This window comes from Ursus arctos, unplaced genomic scaffold, assembly GCF_023065955.2.
Source record: "Ursus arctos isolate Adak ecotype North America unplaced genomic scaffold, UrsArc2.0 scaffold_3, whole genome shotgun sequence".
Classification (NCBI taxonomy): domain Eukaryota; kingdom Metazoa; phylum Chordata; class Mammalia; order Carnivora; family Ursidae; genus Ursus; species Ursus arctos.
This window is the reverse complement of record NW_026622985.1, coordinates 23363514-23385088: the sequence shown is the minus strand read 5'-3', so window position 1 is coordinate 23385088 and position 21575 is coordinate 23363514. Positions and strand designations below refer to the sequence as shown.

General features: G+C 34.3%; 1 protein-coding gene across 1 annotated transcript in view; it reads left to right on the top strand.

Moving 5' to 3' along the window:
- The window catches only part of SEMA3C (semaphorin 3C), a 169794-nt gene that overhangs the window by 102947 nt on the left and 45272 nt on the right, over positions 1 to 21575 (top strand). Inside the window, exons 7-12 of the mRNA XM_026504590.4 lie at positions 397 to 516; positions 1909 to 2051; positions 3967 to 4081; positions 6197 to 6266; positions 8023 to 8167; positions 16398 to 16620. Coding sequence (XP_026360375.1) covers positions 397 to 516; positions 1909 to 2051; positions 3967 to 4081; positions 6197 to 6266; positions 8023 to 8167; positions 16398 to 16620 — 816 coding nt within the window. The remainder of the gene's footprint in view (positions 1 to 396; positions 517 to 1908; positions 2052 to 3966; positions 4082 to 6196; positions 6267 to 8022; positions 8168 to 16397; positions 16621 to 21575) is intronic.

Below are 21575 nucleotides of genomic sequence, written 5' to 3'. Positions count from 1 at the left end.
TGGTTAATTCCTGCCAAAATTAGAAACTGAGTGTTCTCTTAACAGTATTTTTTACCTATTAAAAGAAAGTAATAATTAAGCCGTTTTGTTATCTTTTACACATATATTATTTCTGTCATTTTTGATACACAGTATATAAACTTAGGTTTTTAGTATAATTATAGGCAGAGGAATTTTTATTTCTGTGTAGAATAAAATTGTTTTGGTAATTATACAGGCAATAATGAGACCAGATTAAATTTAATCCAATTTTTTTTCATTTAATGGACAATGGAAACCAACAATTATAAACACTCTGTAATGTGGGTGGTTACCTAATAAGTGAGTTCTTCTTGATTTTTAAAATAGCCTAAAAAAAATTTAAAATTGTGTTGACATTTTCTTACTTTTTCATAGATGAGGAGCTTTTCTCTGGAATGTATATAGATTTCATGGGCACAGATGCTGCTATTTTTCGAAGTTTAACCAAGAGGAATGCAGTCAGAACTGATCAACACAATTCCAAATGGCTAAGTGGTAAGAAACATTTTATGCATTTTGAGAATCATGTTTTAAACTAGTTCAATTCTATAATGAAGAAAGGTTAAAATGGTTAAAAAATCAGCTGTGGTGTAACAATTCTGTACTCTATGATTTTAAATATTTAGGATAAATAAATCATCAGAGTAGTCCATAGTTCATATTCTAACTCTTTAGTAACCATATACAATTATCATAAGATATATTAATAAATAAAAATGACAATGATATTTATTATATAGGTTCATATGCAAGAATCTTCTCCAGTTGTTTAATTGTAGCATATCACAATTAAATATGCTATTTATTCATTTAGTCTGCTTGAATATTTTAATGTCAAATCTAAAAATTTTCCTTAATTTGACAATTAGATATAATGACTAAGGTATTTTCAGGAACTCTTCCTATTTGTTTTATACTTAGATTCTTAAATTATAAAACTGGTGTATATAATTTTTAATTATTTAGTACTTAACGGAAATTATAGGTATGATAACTTTATGATTATCACTATTCATTTGTTTCTAATTTGGGGTGGGATCACATGAAATTCACATTATGAAAGATGTACATTTGACTTTAATGTACAATTTCAATCAGTTGCTGCTGTTTAAAAGAAGAAGTAACCGCTAAGATCTTTGTCATTTCTCCCTGGGCATGATTTCTAGCTGACCCTAAATTTGGCAGTTCACTTAACATCGCATAGTAAAGCATGAATCACCACAGTAAAGCATCTTCACTGATAGGCAAGCACAAGAAAGCATTGATTGTCCATTTACTCCTTCAATTTATGACTCCAGTACATCTGGAAATAGAGTATTCTAAAACTTGTTTTGTTCTTGAAATAAGGAATCCTTCTGTGCCTTCAAATGACCGCATTTTTTTCCTTGAAAAATTTCCCATTCATTTAATATGCTGTATTTTAAGAAAAACCGTTTTTCAGATCTTGGACTCCCAGATCCACATTCTGCTTCAATGAGTTTGAGTTTTTATGTACTAGATTGAAAACTATACTTTGAAAAACAAACTTTTTTCTTCTATAAAATGACAATTTGATTCCATGGGAAAACTGGTAGAAAAGCTTTTTAATTTTGTAGAGCTCATCAGTACCCAAAGAATTTTTGCATTTACTGAACTTCTAGAATGTATTGCAGACAGGGGAAAAAATAGTTTAAGCTATTATGTTATAGATATATGTTGTTGCACTTGACATTGCAAATACAGTATGTTGTGTGAATACAATTACTGCTGTTAGACTGTGCCTATGAACATGGAGTTGTTCTTCTATACCAAAAATGGAGAAGCCGTATGCCTGTGGTCTACTTGGGTGAATGGTAGATGGAGTTCCATCTTGAGGATATATATATAGCTTTTGTATTTTTTTCCCAGAACCTATGTTTGTGGATGCACATGTCATCCCAGATGGCACAGATCCAAATGATGCTAAGGTGTACTTCTTCTTCAAAGAGAAACTAACTGACAATAGCAGAAGCACAAAACAGATTCATTCCATGATTGCTAGAATATGTCCTGTAAGTATTAATCTTGTCCTAATTTGAAGAAAGACACAAATTCAAATTAAATAAATATATTTTCTTTAGCCAATAATTTATTTTCCTACTTTTATCTACGGTTGCAGATTAATGAAATATTGAGAGGAGACATTTTAATTTAATGTTTATTCACATCAGTCATACGAGATAAAAAACCTTAATTAAGGGAAATATTGTGGTCATGGTTTTACACATATAAATGGTTTTGTTTAATTTTTGTTTTTTTTATTATTATAATATTTTTTTATTATATTATGTTAGTCACCATACAGTACACCCCTGGTTTCTGATGTAAAGTTCGATGATTCATTAGTTGCGTATAACACCCAGTGCACCATGCAATACGTGCCCTCCTTACTACCCATCACCAGCCTATCCCATCCCCCCACTCCCCTCCCCTCTGAAGCCCTCAGTTTGTTTCTCAGAGTCCATAGTCTTTCATGCTTCATTCCCCCTTCTGATTACCCCCCCTTTCTTTATCCCTTTCTTCTCCTACCAATCTTCCTAGTTCTTATGTTCCATAGATGAGAGAAATCATATGATAATTGTCTTTCTCTGCTTGACTTATTTCACTTAGCATTATCTCATCCAGTGCTGTCCATGTTGCAGCAGATGTTGAGAAATCGTTCTTTTTGATAGCTGAGTAATAGTCCATTGTTTTTCCATTTAATGCATTTGCATTAGCTAAATTGTATGTTACAGAAAGAAACAGAACAATTGCTGTCAGTAAAATACAGCAAAATGTCAATAAAGACAATTATTGAGAAACTGTCTACAACAGTGAAAAGAAATGGATTAGTAAAATACAGTCCTAATTAAAAACAGTAAAAAAAAGTTCTCGTGTATAAACAGTAAGTATATATAGCAACTCAGGAAAACTCATGATGCCCTCTCATAAGAGTTTTATATGTTTGCCCTGACGTACTTATGATTAGCATACTTTGTGCAAAAGTGTTTCTTAAAGTGTTCAGTGTTTAAAATAGTTTCTTTTTAAATGTTACAATATTCCTCTGATTGTGGAGCTCATCTGCTTCTCAGTCATTTGGAACAAGGCAGTCAAACCTGCAGTAGGGATGAAAGGCTTCTGGACATACAGAAAAAAATTCAGTAGAGACTATTTGTGAATGATCCCAATGCCATTTTCCCTTCCCTGGCTGGAGAAATATATATATTAAAGCATCTGATTAGAAATACTCAGGATTAGGGGCGCCTGGGTGGCACAGCGGTTAAGCGTCTGCCTTCGGCTCAGGGCGTGATCCCGGCGTTGTGGGATCGAGCCCCACGTCAGGCTCCTCTGCTGTGAGCCTGCTTCTTCCTCTCCCACTCCCCCTGCTTGTGTTCCCTCTCTCGCTGGCTGTCTCTATCTCTGTCAAATAAATAAATAAAATCTTTAAAAAAAAAAAAAAAGAAATACTCAGGATTAAATCATAAGACAGAGAAATGAAGGAGAGAAAATAGAACTATAGGAGACCACTTGGTGTAAGTATGAACCCACGTTCCTGACCACAGTAGAATTTGCAAGCTTCACTGTGTACAGTAATTTATGTTCATATTGAAGATAATGAGTTATTAAGGCAAATTAAATTATGTGTTCTCCATACATTTTCCAGATATTTTTATCATACACTGTTGAATTTAGAAATCTTTAGGGCATATATATATTGAAACATTTTCAATTAATACCATATTGTAGAAAATTAATAGTATAGCTGTGGCTATTTTATAAAATACTATAGATCTTAAATATTCATCTTTGCTGGTATGCACATGTAGTTAACATTTCCACCCTTCAGATTATAACAAATCCTCAAGTAATACAAATCTAAGCTGAATATTAAAATACCCTTTAATATTTATTTAAGCAATCTGAAGTGTGTTTTCAAAATGGTTTCAGAATGACACTGGGGGACTGCGTAGCCTTGTCAACAAGTGGACAACCTTCTTAAAAGCGAGGCTGGTGTGCTCTGTAACTGATGAAGACGGCCCAGAAACACACTTTGATGAATTAGGTATGTGGATGTGAGATTGAAAAATGTTTTTTGAAAAAGAGTTTGTAAAGTTTGTTTTAATAACCTCTCAGAAGAGGGTGTATTTTCCACAAATGTTTTTAGCATAAATAATCTGCCAATTTGAGTGAATGATCCAGATACTGTTCATGAATTTCCTTAAGTGTTTTTTAAATCTGTTTTGGCCCTGAGTGCACTACTGAAACATTTAGTTCATTGAATTCACTATGATATATGATTGTGTGTGTGTGTGTAAGAGAGAGAGAGAGACAGAAAAAGAGGTACTTGCATAATTTACATATGAATAATGATATATTTGTGCTTATCTAAAAGAATATGATTTCATATGTATTTAAATTCTAATATTCTGATTTGAAATCAGTTTGTATGAGAATACAGCTATGTATTTTTACTATTAATAGTTAATGAGCAGAATCAAGGTTGGATGGGAAAGGTTAGTCCTCCTTGGTGAACCTGGGATTAAGTATTCTCGGCATGTGTGACATGAGGAGGTTTATACTTCCCAGGTCAAATAAGGACTAACAATCTGATTCCTTTCTACTAGGGAACAGTTCTCATTTTTAAATCATAATAACTTGATACACATCATAGTGTCATGTTTACTAAGTGCCATTTAGAAATGACTTTTATTTTGCTTTAATCCATTAAAATGTAAACTGCTGGCTATTCTCAGATTTTGAGGCAGGCGATGAGGTAAGCAATAAAAATGCATTACAATATAGAAAAATCTAGCAGTTCTAGCAATCATAGAAACTGGAGTAGGTAGTTGATCTCTTCAAAAGCCAGCCAGTGTGTTGATCATAGAAACAAAAGTTTTTGTATCAGCTTTTATAGAAGAAAGTTCCAAGTATGATTTTTGTGTTATAACATAGTTACACATTATTTCCCTCAAATTCTTTGCAAGTATGTTTATGTTTTAATGGCTTAAGATATTTCAGTCTTTCTTGTTTTTTTAGGGAAAGACAGGCATTTCAGCCTTTTGTTCACATATGGAAAGGCTGCTCGTTATTAATTTATTGCTTAAGAGGGCCTAAATTCATTGTGAATTTAAAATAAATACATCTTTCTTTGTATTTCCTAGCAAGAATCTTATTTGCAAAAATGTCACTAAATTCAGAATTTTCTTGTAACTGTAACAATTGATTATTAACTGGGGTTTCCTACCAGAAATCTACTTCCAGGTTCTATTATGTATTACTGAACCTCACTACCTGTACCTTTGTCTTTGCCTTAATATACTTCAAACTTTTTGTCATTAGGGGAATTATCGATTAAATGAAAATATCACTAGCAATTTTGACCATAAGCCAAAAAAGTCTTATTTTATATAAAGAAAAAAATCATGTTGAAAGAGTTTTCTTCCACATTCTAACGTCTAACCGTAGGTCAAAAAGAAATTGTTTATTTGTAAACCTTTTAAATTTAAAAAATAGTATATTATCATTAAAGGATATTTAGAAAATGCAGAAAAAAGGGATACCTTGGTGGCTCAGTCAGGTAAATGTCCAACTTGTGATTTTGTCTCAGGTCGTGATGTGACGGGTGGTGATTTCATGTGTTGTGAGATGCAGCCCCCATTGGGCTTCACGCTCAACGGGGAGTCTGCTTGAGATTCTTTCTCTCCTCCTTCTGCTCCTCCCCCCACTTATACTCTCTCTCTAAAATAGATAAATAGATCTTTAAAAAAAAAAGAAAGAAAGAAAATGCAGAAAAAAGACATATTTCTATAGTTCTGCTAACCAGAGACACTCACTGGGAATCCTACTGTATCCTGGTGTATAGTTTTATGGTTTATATGGTTCTAGTCTATGTTATCTACCACTGTGCCTTTTCCATTAAATATTACTTCATTAGCATGGTTTCCATTAAGTTCGCAGTGTTTATAAATCCCTTTAGTGTTTGTATAATATTTTATTTAACTTACTCTACCATGTGCCTATCATTGAGCTCATTTAGTTGTTTCCAGATTATAATGATGCTGCCAGAATACCTTTCTCAATAATACTTTTCATAGTCGAAATTATTTTCTTAGGGTAAATTTTTTAAAATACAGTTAATATTTGGGAACTTTAAAATAATGCTGTTTTCCTTTTGTAGAGGATGTGTTTCTGCTGGAAACTGATAACCCAAGGACAACACTAGTGTATGGCATTTTTACAACATCAAGGTAATCATTAAACAATTACAGCTGATGGGTTAAACAATAAACCTTATTGAGTAATAGTAATTACTACAAAACAGTCTTTTCAACTTTTAATTTTACTTAGCATTCAGGATGTAATCATCCTGTTTTATTACTTTTGCCTGATTACCAAAATATATTTAAGCTGAACTAATGTTTTCAAAGTAGTTTTGAATGAAGTGTTTATAATGACTATATGCTATTTTTCTCAAAGAAAGAAAAATATGAATTATAATGCAGGAATAAAGTATATAAGATATTTTGTTTTAAGGAAGTAACTCGAAGACTCATGTTTCACCTTAAACTTTTGCTATTTCTACTAAAATAAGTTTTACTTCTGGAGCGATCAAAAATGATGACTATTCAGAAACTAATAAAATACTGCACCAGTTTTCATGTTCCATATGACAGTATTTTATATATTTGAAAATATGTTTAATCTTTTCTAACTTCTCTGGGATGTCCAATCCCAATTGTCATATATTTCAAGACAATTGCCATATTCTCACCCTTTCCTAGACATATTTCTGTTTATTCATTTTACACTGGGAATGTCACTCAGAATGCAGCACAGTACTCCAGCTGTGGCATGGCCAATGTAGAATGTAATGGCTCCCTTTTATTAGACAACCAATTATAAAGAAAAAAATGAAGATTTTCGCATTCTCTTCTAGTGGGGCAAGTACAGCATAATTGTAAACTGTGATGGGCCATTCAAAGTAAAAGAAAATTACAGGGATATTAATTATAAATCATATTTACACTTGCCCTATAAAATATGTAAAAAGATGTCTTTCAAGATTAACAATTTAACTCCTGTTCTAAGAGAGAAAGTAGTCTTGATTTAACTCACAAGGAATTGGATAAAGCGAAAAGAACCAAATTCTTAAGAAGAAAATGTTCATTTCAAAAAAATATTTCTACAGTGTTTGTCTTTCCCAATAGCTTTTTGAGAAATTCAAAATTGTCATTTCTGACCAGGGATGCCAGTGGTTAATAACGTATCTTGTTTTTTTCAATGGGCATCTAAGTTTTCCATTAAGCATCTACTTTAAAAGATGTATGTAGGTCAGAAATGTTTGTTTCAATTAATCTGCCTTAGTGACAACAGAAATAGTTTTTAGTAAGGATCCGAACAAATTCTATGAGATTTTATTGACAAAGTTAATGTAATGAATCTCTTTTGGATACTTGTTTTTTTTTTTCTGTCACTAACAGGAAAAATACATAAACTATGACAACAGATTTTTCTAGCTACTATTTAGGATACATGTAAGAACATTCTCACATTAAAATAATCTTAAGGCAAAGAGATACCATTTTCCCTTAATGAGATTTATTTCTCTGAGTTAAATTATGATAGATTGTATTGACAGTGACTTAGAATTCAAACTGGTATTTTTGACTAAATCACCAATTTTTTGTTGTTGTTGTTAAAATAAACTAGTTAGAAACTTCTTTGACGTGTCCTGTGTTTTGGAAACATTGATAACTCTTCTATAACCTATTATTGTCTACTACCTCCATGGATAAATTAAATGTTTTAATGCTTCATGTATCAATGGCTTATTTCAAAATAATAGCAGTTTTTTAGCTTTACAGTGTGTACTGTAGCATTCAACTTTTCCATGATGAATTATATCAACTTTTTATCACAAACTTTACCATCTATTTTTTAAAATTGTATTTAATAGTTAAAAAAAATAAGAAAATGGATCTTTCTTTTTTATTTTTTTTTTAGCTCAGTTTTTAAAGGATCAGCAGTGTGTGTGTACCATTTATCTGATATACAGACTGTGTTTAATGGGCCCTTTGCCCACAAAGAAGGGCCCAATCATCAGCTGATTTCCTATCAGGGTAGAATTCCATATCCTCGCCCTGGAACTGTAAGTATCTAGGAAAGTTTCTTTGTTATTTTGCTTCTTAAAAAATATAATTTAACAAGAAATGAATATCATGTTGCTGTTTATTAAATATAACCATAGACCTACTGATATACTCATTATGATTTTTCAGGTCATTTGGGATTTTACAAATATATTACAGCACACTCTACAATTTTTTCTGGGTACTATTACTAATGAAATCTCTTTTAGACTTCAAGACAACTGGATATGTTAAGCCGGGCAGAGATATTTCCCAATTTTATTGGCATAAAAGCCATAGCTTGGAAAGTGTTAACATTTTGGTGGCAGCCTAAAAGAATTTGAATGCTAGTTGCTTTTTATAATATTAATGAATCTCACCTATTTTAATAAAGGAATAACCATACAAGAATTAATTTAGAGATAAAACATATGTAGCTCTTTCAGTTTTAAGGGATTTTTGAGGGATATATTAAAATTATATGCTGTATATTTCTCAGAGTAAGAAAATAGTATGTGTAAACACAATTAAAGTGATGTTATAATTCAATAAAATATTTATAAACTATAAAGTTTTGATGTATACAGGTATATCCATGTTTTGTAATACTAGCAGTATTAAGAAGTACGTTGAAAACTAACTTTTCCAGCTGCAGTTACAGACAGTGAACTGACAGATTGGAATTGAACTTTTTCAAGGACAACAATGATCATAGTCCTACTATCTGTTTTTCATTTGGCCCATTATAATGCTTTATTGAATTCTAGAATATTGATTAGTTTTCATCTCTATAAAATGTCATATAGTACACCGAGAAGAAACAATCGAGAGGAATATAATTTTCAGTTGACTCTCAAGAGGAATATAATTTTCTAGTATTTTTGCATTTCATAGAATATGGTTATATTTATAAACTGGGGTGGATGTGAGTAAAGAAGAATGGTTTCATGGAAAATAATCAAAAGATAATTGTTAAAATATTATTTTCTTAGAATGTTTCTTTTTCCTTTTTCCTTGAATATGAAATTCCCTCTACCAATATGCTTTCAGATATTCATCCCACATAATATTTACTAATTGTTGATTCACTTTATTTTTGTGTTATTATTAGAGTTTATTTGCAGTGTATTAATTCAGTCCTTTATTTTTTCATCATCTTAAATTACACTGCTATCAAATTTCTTTAAAAAATAGGAAAAATAGTTTGCTAAGCCTTTAAACCTATTTATTCAAAATTAAAAGAACTCAAATTTAGTTCCGTCGCTAAGAAACTCAAAGATTAATCATTGATACATCTTTTATAGGAACAATTAACTTTTAATTAACTGGAAAGATTCTCATCATTGCTTTTTACCTATGAAACAATTAAATTTTAAAAAGCCGCACCTAATCATGGCTGGGGACAAAGTCCTTTCATACAATTCACAATCTCTTTTACATGATCTCTCTTCGATGCTCATAAGTCAACAGAAAGTGGAAAAATACTTAATTATTTTGTGTAACACAAAGAAAATATTAACAGATAAATTATCTTAGGGTACCTCAACTTGGGGTGTGTTGGATAAGAAGCAGAGATTACATAAGAGAAGGCAAAGTGAAAGGGAAGGTGAACAGCTTTCGGATTCCATTATAACTCACAGCTTTCATTATTTCACTCAGTGTATTTCATGCATTCCCAGGTGACTCACTGATAACCTATTCAAAGATAAATCTTCTTTTTGAGAATTATTTGCTATTTGAAGTTGACCAAGTCATTGCTTCATCTTAATACAGAAAATTAACAAGTGATTGTGATTGTATATACTTTCATTCATTATTCTTTTTTAACAACTTATGTATGGGATTCGTACAGGAACAGTTGATTTGTATACTCAGTGAAAATCTATTTCCCCCCAACTATTACCTTAAGAGAAATTTCCCAGATAAACAAATAAAACAGATAAAAGAGAGCCATGCTCATTGAATCAGGTTTGAGGCCTCAGAGCCTCAGTCATTACGAGTGGGAACTTGTTTATACCCAGCTTACAAGAGCAGATTGTGTGCATCTCAATCAAGTAAGGATTCGCAGTACTAATGGAGATAAGCATGGGGAGAGGAGTTACAGTTTGGAAATTGACAAGCATTACAATTCAGGGATTTTTTTCCTGAAGAAAAGCCACCTCTGTTCCCACCCCTTGTCAGACTCTTCACCCGAATGACAGTTCAAAAAGACTCTCAGAAATCATATTGAGAAAACCACTCGTGTCGAATAGCAATTATTCTACATAAAATGGGGGAATAGATAAGCCCCTTTTAGTACAACAAAATAAACTAATGCTAAATTAGAAAATTCAGCTCACAGTCCCACTTTTCACTATTTCCAAGCTCCTAAGAATAAGCATGGTTTTTTTCTGTTGCAAAGCAGTGTGGTATAAGCCAGGGTTTAGTAACACACATCTGGAGCTGACGCCGTGAAAAAGGGAGTAGTCAGTAGTTGAGACATATTTCTATAATGTGGTTTCTTACATCTGGTGCTGAGACCAAAGCAGCTCCCTTAAATAAAAAAAAAAAAATGTCGGATGAGTGATCCTTAGGGAGAGAAACAGTCAGGGTGGAGGAGACCTCTGGAACTCCTTCTGGAAAGCATACCTCCCAGAAGATGTGGTCCCTCCACCCTTCCCTGAGCAACACACCAGGAAGTCTCAGCTGTCTGACTCAGAGTGGCCAGTGTCTGTCTTTTTCCTAGGCTTCCAGGGTTTACTATCCCACTGATGTAGCAGGAAGACCTACAGCCAAGTGACGCAGAGCATTCCCTCTTCTCTAGGGTTAAAAACATTGCTCCTGAAGTCCTCCCATGAAGCACCAAATGTGATTGCTGTACTTTATTTCACGACACAGTAGTCAGGTCAACGTCATAAATACATGACTGGATTCTTAAAGAAAAGACAGGGGCAGGGATTGTATACCCTCATCCTAATGGTTCCTGTAGGTGATTCTTTTAAAGCCGATTTGATGGCTATGTTAGTAAACTGCCCCAACTAGCAAGCCCAAGTCAGTGGGAAGAAGCCTGCCAATTGTGTCATAATGTTTTTCCATAAGTAATTCAAGTTTGTGGAAGAAACAAGACACCTTTGGTATGTTGCAAAGGGCGGCCAAAGACTGCAGATTCTCTCTGTGGCTGAGCTAACATATTACATTATTCTGTTGCAACGTGTATAAAGCTTCCGTAGAAAATTATTTTTGCTTATACTCTTCTGTTTAAAGCAGAATGTAATAAAAATGTTCTGTTTGTAAATATCTGTTTGTAAGTGGACTAGACCCATCTGCTTTCATCATCATGCTTTGAACAGGCCTGGTGCCTGGTGCAGCAAAAGAACACAGAAAATTCATGACCCACATCGTTAGTGGTGGCCAGAAACAGAGAACTTTACTGCTGGACTTTTGTTGATTCCATGCATCTTTTGGTGGTTCTTACATTAGAAGTATTTCTAGTCTTCATAGATGTTTAAAACATTGTTAGGGAAGTTACAATAAAATTAAATACAGAAGGTGTATAGACGTGAAAAATTCATTATATGTTTTTTCATATCATTATTCAAGACACATGAATAAAATAGACAATAAATACTATTGAAGTCTAGGTGAGAGAGACTGTAGTGGGACAGCCTTACATAGAGAAGGCATATAAAAAATAGGAGATTGAGCTGGCCCTGAAGGCAGTCAGATTTGGATAATTTGGGTGGGAAAGAGTGGTGTTCCAGACGAAGGTTACAGCTTACAATATAAGGCAGAGATAGAAATTAATAAGTGAGTTCTAGAAGTTCTGCCTGAGCTAGTAGGACTGGAACAGAGCACTCCTGTCCGCAGTGGGGGATAAATGGAGGTAAAATGAGGACCAACTGGTGCAGAAGTACCAGTCTTCAGCTATGTAAATCTTTCGGCTTTAAATAAAGGGCCTAGATTACAAAGGGTTTAAGCATGAGATCAGTTTCTCTCAGAATACAAGTTTCAAAGACCAGTGCCAGAAACTACCCCAGATTCTGGAATGCCATTTATTTATGTCCATGTATTTATCCATATACCACTTATCTTTCAAGTGTTTAGGTCAAGCTCCCCTTGACCATGCCAGTCACTCCTCCTCTGACTAGTTTTGCTTTTAATTTCTATAGTCTTTAACCTCAATTCCTACCTCTTTCTTCCACTTTGTGCTCTGTGATCCAGCAATGCCCCAGGAATTATAGTTTCCTAAATTATGTCTATCCTTAGTAGAAAACTTGTCTTCTAAGATAATGGTGACTTCTTAACAATGTTCCCCACTGGGCATATCAAAATGCTTTTTGAATAAAAAGTGTCCAAAGATTAGCTACATGAATTAATATATGGATATATTAATATTGAAAACTAGGATCACGGATGTGAGATTTAGGAGCATCGAAGGACAGCAGATGTCAAGAATACCGAAAAATAGGAAAGAAATTAGGTTGAGGGCAACAATTGCTGATACTTCCTTAATGTGGCATTGTTATTGTTCCTAGCATTTCACCCAACACTTTAGTAATCAAAACACTTAAAATGTCTTTACTCAAAAAAAGAGTGCTTATCACTGCTCGATAAACAGAAAACTAGAACTGGAAAAAAAACAGCTTAAAGGAGAAGTTTAACCCAAAGTACTTAATGACTATTTGTAGAGCTCAGTCAGCCTTCTGAAGAATGAGACATCAACCTCATTTATGGACAGAGGCTTTATTTTATGGCAGTATGTAGATGTTATATTATCTTGAGATTTCAATCCACATGCTTTTACATATCACAAGGTGAGGGATAAGTTAATTGCATCTTATTTATACTTGGTAACGTTACACTGAGCAAACTCACAAATCCAGACAGAGAATCTGCAAACAGTAATCCATTTTTGTTCTTGTCACCATGGTTGTCACTCGTCCTGTGCCTTACTGCAAAGTTTATGCCATGAATCAGTGGAAAAAATTAATTACTGTCAAAAAGACTTCTTTTGTAGTTTTGAAAATACTCCTGCCAGGAAACACTGGTTTCTAAGCAAGAAGTCATAAAACGAAAGTCCCGAACAGGGGACAGTTGAGTGAATATAAAATAACTGATTTGAGTTGATTTGTTTGAGTTACCTATTTAATAAGTACACTTTTGAGCACATGAGACATAATTTTTAACTGAATTTAAATTAAGTACAACCCAGAAACTAGACATTTATAATTTAATAACATTATCACTCATGAAAATAATTGCTAACTGGAAATTATATAAATTGGCTAGTAATATATGCTAACTTTGGATCTTTCTGAAACTTACAAATGAGAATGTTTGCAAATATTTAAGGAGACATCTCAGCTTAGCAAACCATAATTAGTGGTGTTTTATGAGGAATTGCATTGCCCGTGCATTTGTTCTTTCCATTTTTTCATTCAGTGAGCAATGCATTTCCCTTTTTCCACTTTGTGTGAGGAATGAGGGTAGAGAACACCCATAATTCTACACTTCTCAAGAGTATGGAACATATCCATCATTTTAGAATACCCTCAAGTGAAATTCTTTGTCCCTATTTAGTCTTTTTGTGGACAATTTATAAACATGTATATTTAAATAAAATGCTTTTTCCTAAAAGAAAAGTGTATGAGACCCAGATGAAAGTCACTTGATGGGATAATGAATCAGAGGCTTAGTTTTATTACTTGTCTTATTATCTTTCCTTAGTGAAGTCACTTAATTGCTCCCTGTGCCTTTCTATAAAAAGAGAACTATATTTACTGGTCCTGTAAAAAGTTCTAGTAATGTTAACTGGTCAAAGTGAGGCTAAAAATTGCACTCAGTATAATACAGTCTAAGTGAGTGAGGCAACATTAGTAATTTGCTGAGAGTTATTTGCAAATATGGGTCTGCCCAATGATACTGGTCCAGAGACACTAACACTGTGCAATAGCTGTTGCAAGGATTTAACCTAGAGGTCACCATTTTTGGGGGGGTCCCTAAGGTTGTTTTTATTTTTTTACATTGAGTTAGCATTACAATTCTGGCAGATTTCATATAAAATCCCACATTTCTATCTTCTGTTGAAGTCTGGCCACACTAGGCTTATATTCCTGCACAGGAGCAATCAGCTAGAAATGAGTGTTTGTTGCCATTTTTGAATAAGGTACAACTTTCCAGTTTGTTACTGTCCCCATTACATCCTGTGGTTTGCCTAGATGCTGTACCCGTTGCTATTGCTATTTGTTGCCTTCCTTCACCTTCTACCTCTCTTAAGACAGTAAATGAAAATTAGAACAGAAGCGCTTTTCTTTCAAGAAAATATGACAAAGTATTTTTGTTTTTGAAAGTAGAAATATTGTCAGGAATTTAATAGGATTGCACAAATAATGTGTATGTGATATACCTGACAGTTTCAGATTATTAACAGATTATACCTAACAGTTTCACTTGTATAACTTAACACTTGGATCCTATTAATGGATACGCTTGAGTTCCAAGCTTCAGCAGCTCCCAGCCTACCCCTGAGCTTGGCCTCAGATGCCCTATAAATGGAATCTTCTCCCCAGAAGCCCTTGTCATGCCTTTTTTCCAGAACTGCTGAAGCTGTCCAGCAGTCCTTTTTCAGATCTTACAATTGCTTCCTAGCTGCCTCTTTGAACTTGATGCTCTCAATCTTTCCTCTCCTGGCCAGAATTGAGGCTCTTATTTCATACAGCCCCTGCATGAAAATTGAATGCCAGATATAATAGAGTAATTCACTCATTAAATTACCCTTTCTTGAATATCTACTATTTCTCAGCTTTGGTATAGGTCTAAGAGTGAAACAATGAACAAAATATACCCAGATAGGTCAACACGTAGCTTACATTCTAGAGGGAGAAACAATCGACAGACAAGCAGCTAATACATAATATACAGTTAGGTAAATAGAGTTATGAAGAAAAATAAAGCAGATTAAGAGGATAGAGTGGAGATAGAGATGGGGAACTAGGTTTATATATGTCGCCACCCTTAAACAAGTAACTTTTGAACTGACAACTGGAGAAGGTAATAGGGAAAACCATGGAATTGCATGGAGAGGCGTGTTTCAAGTGGGGAATAGCAAGCACCAAGGTCCTGGAGGGGGAGCATGCTTGAGCCCCAAGAACAACGAGAACTACTATGGGAATGGGAGATGCACACCAGACATACAGGGGTTTGTAGGCCATGCTAAGCTGTTGGAATTTTATTCTAAGAGTAATGGAAGTCACAGGAGTCTTTTCTAGAGGGAAACTATCAAGTCTAATTTACCACACTCAATCCAAGCTCCGACTTCAGAGATCCCTCTTTTGGGAGGAGGGAATCGGAGATTAAAACTCTTGCACATTAGCGTTATGATTGAATTTGATAATGCTAATCTGTTTTAGCCAGTAACAGCATTAGATTATATCCACAAGATTTTTTTTTCTTTTTTACCTAACAACACTGTCACTGGCATAGAGTAAAAATAGAAAAGTGATGGGTGGGAAGTGTAAAAAGTTAAATACAAAATGGCATCAACTGCTCTCTGAAAACAAATGGAGTAGGATCAGTGGACTTAGCCTTGCTCAAATGGTCAAATTTTATATCTTTTTAATTCACTTTCTATAGATAGTTGTGTAGCCATGCTGTTTTCTCCTCAACGGATAGCAAATACAGATGATCCCCACTTAGAATGGTTCATCTTATGGTTTTTTGGCTTTATGATGGTACAAAAACAATACACAACCAACAGAAACTGTACTTTGAGTACTTAATCTTGGTCTTTTCCCAGGCTAGCGATTTGTGATATGATCTTCTTTCATGATGCTGGGTTGGGCAGGGAGCTGCAGCTCCCAGACAGCCGCGTGATCACAAAGGTCTACAACCCATACGCTTACCAACCATGCTGTTTTTCACTGTTGATACGCTAGTCAATAAGTTACATGAGCTATTCAACACTTTATTAAATAGGATTTGTGTTACATGATTTTTGTCTAACTGCAAGCTAATATAAGTGTTCTGAGCATGTTTAAGGCGGGCTCGGCTAAGCTATGGTGTTCGGTAGGTTAAGTGTATCAAATGCATTTTTAACTTACAATATTCCAATTTATAATGAGTTTATCAGGATTTAAACCCATTATAAGTCGAGGAGGATTTGTACTTACAACAACTTAAGCTTCTAAGTATTTTGAAAAGTAGAGGCCTTTGGTTATCACTAAAATGAAGTAACTATTCACTAACTCGGCTCTTTTTAAAATGTTTTATTAGTGCCCAGGAGGAGCATTTACACCCAATATGCGGACCACTAAGGAATTCCCAGATGATGTTGTCACTTTTATCCGGAACCATCCTCTCATGTACAATTCTGTCTACCCAATCCACAGAAGGCCTTTGATTGTTCGTATAGGCACTGACTACAAGTACACAAAGATAGCTGTGGATCGAGTGAATGCTGCTGATGGGAGATACCATGTCCTGTTTCTCGGTACAGGTAAGTATTTGAGCTCAAACTATATTTTAATGTGTAGCAGAAGAGCATAATAGGTAAGGACCATAATATTGGAACCAGAGAGACTCCAATGTTAATGTCTGTTGGATTATCACTGAGGTATTTAAAGTCTCTATGCCTGTTACCACATCTGTAAAATGGAGTTAATAAAATAAATTGCTTCATTGGTTTATTGTGAGGAACAAATGGGTTAATATATGTAAAGCACCTAGAACAGTCCCTGGCATATATTATAGTGAAATATAATAATTATGAGCCTAATGAAAGGATGGGAAGAAATTTTAAGCAGGGGTAGTGTTTCTCTCAACTGAAGCAAATTCTGTGACTTTTTAATAAACACGTGGAGCCATTTTCCAGTGATAATGATAGATAGTTCCAGATAACATTTAAAAGTGAATTTAGTAACAAATACAGATAGCTTTTTTGAAAATGTAATAGTAGTATTTTAATTCATTCACAATTGTAGTTTGCCAATTTACTTTCATAGACAAGTTGAGTGAAAAATACTCTTGTTTATAGATCTACATGAATGTGGAATGGCTGACTTTATAGCAGGGGTTCTCAAAGTGTGTTCCCCAGACTAACAAAATCAGTATTACCTACCCAAGAGTTTGTTAGAAATACAAAGTTTAGGGCTCCAATCCAGGAACACTAGGGATAAGACCCAGCCATCTGTGTTTTAACAAGCCCTCCAGGTAACTCGATATACACTAAAGTTTGAGAACCACTACTCAAGAGAAAAAAACTCTAATTTTCTAGTCAGGCAGTAATAAACATCTTTCAAACATTCCTGACCACCTTGCAGGAAGTGATGAAATCTCTTTACTTATAATATCAGAACTACTTCATGAAATTAGGTAATTCCTCTACTAGCTTAAGAAAAAGATATAAAATATGTCTGTGAACCTCATTACAAGATACGCAGTGGTGCAATATGTATTCTGAACTAAGAAATGAATTGCACTCAGCCCTCAGTCAATTTTAAATGTGGATATTTTTTCTTGGCTAAATAGTAATTTCCAAGTGTGCCTTTCTTATGAAATTCTTATTTTGTTCTTGCACTTAAAACCCCAGATCTGAATCTTTCACTTTCATATAATTTCAGCTTGTATTGGTCTGAGGTTGAGAATCTGATGATATGTACTACTTGGCATCCTCTTTCCCACTTGGACATATCGGCGTTTTCACTGATCCTCTCTTTGTTTGCCCCATTACCTGAGTAATTACCCTTCCTTCCCAGACTAACCATTCTCTAGTGTGTTCTCAATTTTATCCTTTCCTGCCATTTCCAGGACTTTTCTTTATCAGCTATCTTCTTACTTGCTTTATTCGTTCATTTCATTCTCTACTGCATCCTTGGCTTAGACACCTTACACTATATACAAAACAAAACTACACCTTAGCCCATAGCTCACCCTCTGCTAGCCTGCTGATTTTGCCAAGGTTTTCAATGTCCTCATGATAAGAAAATCCAGTGCCCTTTAACCACTGAGGTACTTCATCTCCTCTTTGCATCATTTGGTATTGTAGAATCTCTCTTTACCTGTCGCTTCAGCCACAAGTAATGTAAGTTCCTTCTCAGTTTCCCTCATGAGCCTAGCTTCCTCTTGCTTGTGAGCATAGGTATTCCCCGAGATTCTGTCCACAGTCCTCTTCTTCTTATGTGTTCTTTGGCCATCTCATTTATTCATTTGGTTTTAATTACTATGTGCAAACAAATCCCAAATCCCTAGTCGTTGTCATTTCCTGAACTCAATATTTGCATTTACATCTTACTTGTTTTCTTTGTATCTTAGTATTTTTTAAAAATTTTTAAAGTTTTTATTTTAATTCCAGTTCGTTAGCAGACAGTGTTATATTAGTTTCAGGTGTATAAAATAGTGACTTGACACTTCCATACATCACCCTGTGCCCATCACAAGTGCATTCTCTAACCCCCATCCCCCACCTGCCTCGCCACTGGTAACCATCAGATTGTTCTCTAAAATTAAAAGTCTGTTTCTTGCTTTGACTCTCTCTCTCATTCGTTTCCTTTGCTTTTCTGTTTTGTTTCTTAGATTCCACATACGAGTGAGATCATACTTTGTCTTTGTCTGTCTGACTTACTTCACTTAGCATTATTCTCCTCTAGCTTCCTCCACATCATTGCAAATGGCAAGATTGCATCTTTTTTTTTTAATAGCTGAGTAATGTTCCATTGTATATATACTATCTCTTCTTTAGCCATTCATCAATCAATGGACACTTGGGCTGCTTCCATATCTTGGCTATTGTAAATAATGTTGCTATAAATATAGGGGTGCATATATCCCTTTGAACTAGTGTTTTTGTATTCTTTTGGTAAATACCCTGTAGTGCAATTGCTGGATCATAAGGTGGTTCTTTATTTAACTTTTTGAGGAAACTCCACACTCGTTTCCACAGTGGCTGCATCAGTGTGCATTCTCACCCAACAGCGCAGAGTGTTCCTTTTCCTCCACATCCCTGACAACATCTGTGTTGTTGATTTGCATCTTACATTTAGATAACACAAATTGTGCAACTCCTTAACATTTCAGACATCATGCTTCAAACTCAATTTATCCACTCCGAAGACTCTGAAACCAGTGCTTAATCCAGTCTCACGTATTTGTATTCTTACTGCACGTTCCTTTCAATGTTCTATTTCTCCTTGATATGTAATTTCTCTGCAGGCATATCACCGTGCCTGGTAAGCTCAATAAATATTTGTCAAGATGAATCAAATATCGTGACTATATCCATTGCTGCTCATATAATGAAGTGAATTCATAACTATTTGCAAAAGCTCATCTTCTTTTTGCATAGAAACTGTGTTCTCCAAATACGTAACCTCCATATGGGTGACTTTGAGGAGTTGCTCTTAGCCTTGGCTCAGATTATCTGGCATGGGGCTTGCATTTTTAAAAAATTCCTGAAGTGAAGTGATTATTTTAGAGTCATACTTCCCCTAATATCTCATATTACTCATAAAAAGTAACTGTTTTCTTTCTTTCTTTCTTTCTTTCTTTCTTTCTTTCTTTCTTTCTTTCTTTCTTTCTCCTTTTGGAACTTGTGTTAAATGTGAACTCTGATGTCATAGTTGACTTGTTTCATGAAGGTTTGCATAAAATATGTAGATTTAGCGGATGGAATTTTCAAGTCTTTATAAACTGCGTAGCAGTGTTTATTCAGATAGAAGGCAGTAAGAAACATACTTTTGCACAAATTCTTTGGCTTTTCTTACCATGTAAGTATCTGGCACCTTTACACAGACTTTTTATGTTGGTATTTAAATATTTGTGTCATTTTGAAAAACAGTATTTAGGCATATGTTTTTAATTGTACTGGGAAGCTTCCCTAATGATTGCTTACAAAGCCACATGAGTCTCTGAAAGATTCTAATAGGAAAGTACAAGCTATGACAATACCCCTGCCAACAGCATCTTTCTGAAGAGATGAAAACTCACTGAGCCATTGTCTTTTATCCTCATAGTCATATCAGACTATACTAGAATTTAGAAGCAGGGATTTCAATTTACCTGAAACTCTAACAGCAAGTATATTGGTATAAAATATTTGTTGCCCAAGTAGTTCTTGGATTGCTGATGAAATTTCTTCAAAAGAGAGTTCTTGGTGCTTGTTTGCTACTAAAAGTGAATAGAATAGCCTTTTCTGAAATGGGACTGGGGAGAATTACAGGTTACTGCTCCCAAGGATTTCTTAGCTTTGTGTATCTAAATGTCTTAGGAAGGGTATAATATGTCATGGTGTTGCCAAATTCCTCACTGCCAGAGAGCTTTTCAGCTGTTATAAGTAAATAATAATGTTCCAATTATTGCCATGGGGCAAGCTTCTCTCATGGCTTCCTTCTCTCTTTACCATTATGGAAATTTCAGAGGAATTCAATAAAGACATTAGTTGTCAAAGAAGATGTCATTAAAAAAAAAAACCCTACATGACAGCTAATTGGAATGCAAGTAGAATATTATTTAACTGTATTCGCTTTGAATATCATGAACAGTTTTGTAGCACCCAGAATCTCCCTGGTAGTTATATAGGCCCAGTGCCTACTAACCATTACAGTTAGCCCCTTACAGTGTACTACTATACCAGTCGAGTTTGAGAGGCTGGTAATCTGACCCTCTACTCTCCTGGTACTACTTCATTGTATTTTGTGTATTGCCAGATGCAAAGATAGATAGATTGATTGATAGATAGATAGATAGATAGATAGATAGATAGATAGATAGATAGATAGATATAAGGGGGGGAGAGAGAGAGGAAAGAAGAAAGCAAAGAAAGAAGGGAAGAAAGAAAGATAATTTGAGCTTTGTCTTCTCATCTTTTATTTCTTACAGTTTGTATTATCAGTGTCTAAGCTAGGATTCAGCAAACTACAACCTGGACCAAATCTAACCCACTGCATGTATGGTACATACGCTAAGAACGTTGTTTTACATTTTTAAATGATTGAAAAAAAATAACAAAAAGAATATTTCATGAGCACTGAAAATCACAAGATTTGTAGATTACCGTGTCCATAAATAAAGTTTTATTAGAATATGGGCCACATTCATTCTTTTACATTTTGTCTGTGGCTGCTTTTGAGCTACAATGCCGCAGTTGAGTGGTTGCCACAGAGACTGTTTAGTTCACAGAGCCTAAAATATTTGTTATTTGGCCTTTTAGAGAAAACCTTTGCTGACCTTGTTTTGCTTGATAGTTGGAAATTTTAGAAAAATGCAGACTTCTTAAGCTATTTTCTAATATGTAGATATAATACAGGAATTCATAATGTTGCCCAAAATAAATATTTCTCCTTTTTATCTTGAGTAAAAAAAAATTCTGCTGTTCTAATAAAACTTAAACTAGAAACAGTTTCCTTAATTACATTCCCATTCATTCTTTCTACTGCCCTCTCTAAAGAAGATCTCATG